The sequence below is a fragment of the Etheostoma spectabile genome, chromosome 9 (assembly GCF_008692095.1).
Source record: "Etheostoma spectabile isolate EspeVRDwgs_2016 chromosome 9, UIUC_Espe_1.0, whole genome shotgun sequence".
Lineage (NCBI taxonomy): Eukaryota > Metazoa > Chordata > Actinopteri > Perciformes > Percidae > Etheostoma > Etheostoma spectabile.
The window spans coordinates 14,887,974-14,894,778 of NC_045741.1; the positions used below are offsets into that span (position 1 = coordinate 14,887,974).

Here is a 6,805-nt window from a genome sequence, read left to right on the forward strand (position 1 = left end):
TCGATTCACATATAAGAATCAATTCAAGCTCTGTTGATTCAAAATCGATTCATAGAATTCCAAAAAACTATTATTTTTTGTAATGTTTTTTTTTTTTTTAAATTTTCGTTTTGTAATGGCGTTTATACTATCACGTGGGAAAAGTAACTACAATTACGTAGTCTGAATAAATTTTTTTTTTATTAAGCATAGTTTTTGAATCGAAAATCGATTTTGAATTGAATTGTGACATTTTCTGAATTGTGCACCCCTAGTAAGAAATGAATGTCGATCATGATTATTGGAATGTGAATTGAAAGTTTTTGTTTGAGAAGAATTCCAATAATAAAGGCGAGTCCCTGATTTACAGTCAAACGTACTCTAATTGTGCAATGTGGGTCTCTTGCATTTTCACATCATATAGTGTGAACATAGCACACGTGGAGAACAACGTACAGAAACATGTACTGGTCATAAATAAAGTGCAGGTTGTGCAATACAACATAGAAACTGTGCAGCATAAACCACAATACCAAACTGCTTTGGCAGCTATATTCAGAGCTAGTTCAGTTACTTTTGAGCTTGTGTTACAAGGATAGACAGTATGTTAATGTATTGACTGTGTTGTAACCTCTGACCCTTTCAGTTCTCTTTAATGTTGGTGATCTCAAAACTGAAGCTTTTTCTTTTACCACATTGAGTAAAATCACTGTGTAAATATAAAGCTTGCATTTTGACACAGTTTCGACAGACTCTATTGAATATGTAATGTAGTATATACGACTGATAACTGGATGTTGTTGTTCTGACTCCTACTTCAGCTGCAGCTGACCTCTGACCCCTCTACTTAATTGTCAAATGGTGTATTTGTCTCAGGAAAACGGCAGGAAAGTGATAATGCTGAGAGAAGCAGACTGTTACACGGTTGCTAGTTTGAATCCCACTAAGAGAATTACAGCCAGAGAAGAGTTATTTTAGTGGCAACTACTGAGCATGTTTACTTTTGAAAATAGCTACACTGATCAATAGTAAAAGCCCAAATGTTTTAGTACAAATTTCAAATTGTGTCTCTTAAAACGGTAATGAGATTTTGTCAGGCAGCTTTCTGTGTATAAAAGTTCAAATAATGACGTTTACAACCTTTCTGGTGTTTTTAGGTTCCAACCAAAAAGCTGAAGAAGTTTGAGAAAGAATATCAGACACTGAGAGAGAGCCAGCTGCAACAAGAAGACCCCATCGACCGATTCCAGGTAGGACGTGTGCATGGACACTCTCTCTCTCTCTCTCGTACGCACACACGCACGCACGCACGCACGCACGCGTTAAAATATAAGATAATTTACATTTTATATAGTGTATTCATGTCAGAGCAACCTTTTTTCCTGTAGGTTTTAGTCAAATAACTTATCAGGTAGTGCTCAGTCAACGCTGGGCTCTTTGATATATTTTTAAGTTTGTGATGTAAGTATTGGCTAAAATTAGCCATGTTTCTAAGATTAGAAATGTTCTGTAAATAGAATACTGTTTTGTGAAACTGCACCTGTGTTAATATTTATGACACTGTCCTTGCTGGAAAAGTGATTTTTTTCCCACAGCACAAACTTTAATCATTATCAATCATCTATAATATTTATTTTTGGTTGAAGCTGCCTGGTGTTGTCAGATGTTTTGGGCTGCTGAAAGTGACTTTATCTTCAAAATGTAAAAACAGGAGAGGTGGGGCAGATACTTAGAGATTCAGACTGTGAACAGAGAGCATCTCTTCCTTTCATTTGTATTATTGGATCAGGATTTCTTTTTCTTTTCTTTTCCTCTTTGTTAAAATCTGTCATTTTTGTTTTTCCAAAATCAGCTCAGGAAACAGTTGAAATTATAAGCAATAGATTAACTGACATAATTAGAGCTGTTCTTATTACATTGTTGTCTTCAGAGTTTTCATAAAATTAAAGAAATAGTTAGGATTTTTTAAAGTTCATCTCTAATATACACCCACTACTTGTGTTCTCTTGTATGTGAAAATTAAGTACACATCTTTTCTAAGTAGTGGACAGATTCTTAGTGAAAGATTTTGTACTATTCATTCTAACAAGAAGTTTACAATTAACTTGTAAAGGTCCAGTTCTTCTCTTCTGTTGCTTCTCTGAAAGGCACAACAAATTAGTATACTAACTTTTCAGAGCTCCCAAAACATATCCGACGACTAGTTTATTGTATGGTTCTCAGCATATTAAACTGCTGATAAGAATAGATGATATTTTTTAGACCATGACTACCGACAAAAGTATGTTGTCTTAATAAAACGTCCTAATCAGGATATGCAGAGGTTACAAGGATTGATAAGCCAGAAAATGTGTTGGAAGGCAGTTTGCTCCAGTTTTCTTTGTAATTGCTTGTTAGAAACACCCTCCCCGCTTTGACCCTCCCCTTCATAATGCCGTTTCCACCCACATTTCAGCCATTTTCCAGATGTACATATGTCTGGCCTTAAAAGGGGAATGGAAATCCTTGATTAAATAAACTCAAAAAATGCTTGGTGTGAAGCTCAAACTAATTTATTTTCAATTCCCAATTTTACAGCCATCTGCTTGTGTCCTTGGATGTGTCGAAATTTTAGGATACAAAAAAGAAACCTGCCTTCACTTAGCTAAACATATTACTTAGCAGTTAACTTGTCAGTAAAACTCTGAACAGCTTGATGAAATATCCCAAAAGTATGACCTGCGAGGGGATAAAATAAAATATGAATCAAGACATGATTATAGCAAGTATTAGAATTAAACTTTCAAGTGAAATTATAAAACACCCAACCAACCAGAGTGATATGTTGGTGTGAACAGCAGCGCTGTATAAGCTGCTGGTTCTCGGGGGAAGGAAGGAAGGACTTCTATTGTTGATAAGATGTTGGACCAGAGCCCTCGTCACTGCAGCCTGGGGAAATACTTTCTTACAGAGCACAAGACAAAAAGAACACAGAGCAGAAATTTAGCTGCTTGTAATTTAGCACAGGTTTTAACCATCCACATTTATATTGAAGGAATTACTTTTGGGATTTAAGTTACTTTACCTTATGGTTACTGTAATTCAGCAATTCAACATTAATATATATTTTTTACACTCCAAATTCAGGTATGTACTCAGTGTTGGAGTTTTTGGGGTGTATGTTTGTATTGTTCTTGTTCAGTTTATATGTTTAAAAATCTGTGATATTTTTTTTTGTACAGTTGTACTTTTTCTTAGCTGCTTTCAATGTTCATCTTAGTACAAACTAAAAGCATTGAACAAAAGGTAGGAAAAGACAGCAAGAGAGAGAGTGTGAGGCTGGGAAGACGAGTTAGAGTTTAGTCTGTGCTTCTGGAGGCTCGATGTGATGAAGTTGTGACTGTGGACAGCAGCACAGTAAGCTGCCTCTGCTCCAACTAAGACTTTAATATGAGAGATGTTGTACAGGTTCCTACAGCTTTTACTAATCTTAATTTATCATTCCTAGGCATTAAACCTTGATGTTTGAGTTTTATATTTTTTTGTGGTCGATGCGAGTTGGCCGTGCTGACTGAAGTAGACTGTTTAGCAAGATATTAAGACAGCTGCAGAGGAACTTCCCATCCACAGTAACTAAGATGATTTAGGTTTGCCCAAATTCAACAATCATTTCTCTCCTCACAGGGCGTTATTCATTTTATCTGAAGAGCGACATACAAATGTCTATGTGTATTGATGTTCAGGTGCATGTTTGTTTGAACTTTGTGAGCTGCTTTTTTATACTTGCATCATTATATACAAGCAGCTTTAGCAATTCAGCTTAACTATACTGTTTATTTATATGACTTGTGTGCATACATATGTCTGCGCGTGTGTGTGTGTGTGTGTGTGTGTGTGTGTGTGTGTGTGTGTGTGTGTGTGGGTGTGTGTGTGTGTGTGTGTGTGTGTGTGTGTGTGTGTGTGTGTGTGTGTGTGAAGTAATTAAGGGTAGAAGAAGTCAGCATTAAGGGACAGGATATCAGGGTCAGGAGACCACTCCTAATCGTGTTAAATGTTTTGTCACATTGACGAATGGCCGTCATGTGAGACGGTATAGGCAGACCAGTGGAGTCATGAGACTCCACAACGGTCTACAATAGGGACTTTAAGGTGTGTGTGTGTGTGTGTGTGTGTGTGTGTGTGGTGTGTGGGGTGTGTGTTGTGTTGTGTGTGTGTGTGTGTGGTGTGTGTGTGTGGTGTGTGTGTGGTGTGTGTGTGTGGTGTGTGTGTTCTAAAGTAAATCTAACATAATGATTTGTTTAGAGTTTAGATTGACAAGACAGACATTCATTCATTGTCCGTGTGTGTGTGTTTTTTGTGGTGTGTTTGCCAGAGGGAGAACCGTCGTCTTCAGAAGCCAGTATGCGACTGGACAGGAGAATGACGACTTGGCCCATGAATGGTCACCAGCAAGATTGCCCTACGGAACGACCTTGACCAGGTAGCGTAGCAATTCCACAATATAGTAGTATTTGTTCCTTACTGCCAACAATAGTTGTTTCATAGGCAAGGCAGCTTTACATTTCAGCAGCAGGGCAATTCAAATGGCTTTACATAAAATAATAAAGAGCAGTTAAAATGATTTAAAAAAAAATGAAAAACGATAAAGTACAAGAATAAAATGTACAGTGCAATATAAGAAATTAACAATTATACATAGAGCACCATAAGAAGCATACGTTCCAAATGTATATTTTAAATATTAAATCTTAGGGTGTGTGTGTGTGTGTGTGTGTGTGTGTGTGTGTGTGTGCGTGCGCTCGCACTCAGGCAGAAGATAAGGCTGATTTTCTGAACAAAGAGCTGCTAAGCACCAAGCAACGTCTGGTGGAGACGGAGGAGGAGAAGAGAAGACAGGAGGAGGAGACAGCTCAGGTAACATCTGCACTCTGTTCACCCTAACCTGCTCGGGGTAATCAAACTACTAATTATACTGTAGTTTGTTATTAAAACTGAAATGTCACCAATTGTTTATGCGGCAACACAGTATGTGTCTACTATACTGTGCGTAATGGCTATAATTACTAAAAACTCCAATGAAAGGCTCAATTAGTAATCAAGTCATTAAATTAGTGACCAAAGAAAATGCTCCAGCAGGAGGCCTAATAATGGCGAGTAAGTAAGTCATCCTGTTACAACAGAATAAGTAATTAGAGCAGAAATCCAATAGAACTATATACTATGTACTATATAGATATTACAATATTAATATAATTACTATTTAAATTAAGTAGTTTGCATTTATTGTTGATCAACCGTGCAATTAAACCCCCAACGGAATTCTATTTTTCTTTACCATTTAGGGCATTTTTAAAGCTCAAATTTCAGTCTAACACAACCTTTTCTGTGAGTGGTGATTACTATTGATCACCAGAATTTTTTTCTGGTGATAGAGTTTTTATTATGCCTAAAAGAAGATTGATGTAGTATACTATTTAACCACAGTTACATAATAACTTCTGCACAGTGTATGTGTGAATTTTATTAATTCTTAGCAAGGGTATTTTATCATCCTGGCAAATGTATTACATTATGTTAAAGTGTTTTATCAGCTCACCCTCCTCATAAATGGATGATATGCATTTTTGTCATCTTGTTTTGTTCCTCCCAGCTGAAGGAAGTGTTCAGGAGGGAGCTAGAAAAAGCAGAGCTGGAGATCAAGAAAACCACAGCGATCATAGCTGAATACAAACAGGTTGGACACTTTTAAAGACTTCAATTCTTCTGCTGTTTTTAAAATGAAAAAAAGTTACAATCCACATTGACTTTTCAAATAATATTCACACTTTATTTTTGTGAGCACTTCTGTAAATATAGGTCATATTATTAGTGGTAACAGTAATAACGTTTAAACGTTTATTAAAATTAGCAGATTAGTGTCCTTCTGACTGTATTATTGTTTTACTTGTATTTGTATAATGTATGCTATATCCCTCACTGCTAGACTAACTGTTTACAACAGGTAATACAGATTGAATTACGTACCAGGTGAAGACAAAATAACACATATAGTATTTCTTGAATATGTGGAGAAATGTGTGTGAAAAGAGTTCTGATAGAGTTAAAAAATTAAGGGATGAAGAATCTTCAGTGTTCAGACTTCCTCTTTGTGTTTCAGATCTGCTCCCAGCTGAGCACCAGGCTGGAAAAACAGCAGGCGGCAACCAAAGAAGAGCTGGACATTGTCAGGGTGAGATCACACTGTTCACGCACAGCCACTGTAGAAGGTAGCAGATGCAAGTTAGTGAGACTTTCAATCTCTTAACACCACAATATGTTGCATCAGAGAACAAGTCAATTTGCAGAACTGTTCTGTCTTTCAGTCCAGTTAAGACAAGCATATGTTGGTACATTGTCACACCCATATAGAACCCGATTGCGCAATCGATCCCACTCCGCTCATTTAGCCGTTGTGATGTTGCTCTTCATGGGTGTGAAATTGTATCACCTCCGGCCTGAAGAAAAAGAGATCAGGACATTATCCCTAATGTATATTTTTGCCACGTGAAACAGAAAGTTGTAGCGGGACAACAATATAAAGTATTCATGAGAGAAATACTGTATGTTATTTTCAGTGAGTGTTAATGTAACACTTCCTCTTATGCCATGGTGATGGCTGGTTTACCACAGGCAATGGTAACATGACACTAAGGCAGTCATGAGCAGTTATTTGAGTGATTTATTGTCACTTACATTTTTATATAAATAAGTGACTTGTAAGAGATGTAAATGTGCTGTATTTATACAGCGCTTTTCTAGTCTTAATGACTCAAAGCGCTTTTACATCATACAGGAAACATTCACCATT

General features: G+C 36.8%; 1 protein-coding gene across 1 annotated transcript in view; it reads left to right on the forward strand.

Moving 5' to 3' along the window:
* Positions 1-6,805, forward strand: part of rabgap1l (RAB GTPase activating protein 1-like) — a 121,299-nt gene that overhangs the window by 109,895 nt on the left and 4,599 nt on the right. Inside the window, 7 exon segments of the mRNA XM_032526143.1 lie at positions 1,137-1,229; positions 4,331-4,350; positions 4,352-4,395; positions 4,398-4,438; positions 4,768-4,872; positions 5,609-5,692; positions 6,116-6,187. Coding sequence (XP_032382034.1) covers positions 1,137-1,229; positions 4,331-4,350; positions 4,352-4,395; positions 4,398-4,438; positions 4,768-4,872; positions 5,609-5,692; positions 6,116-6,187 — 459 coding nt within the window.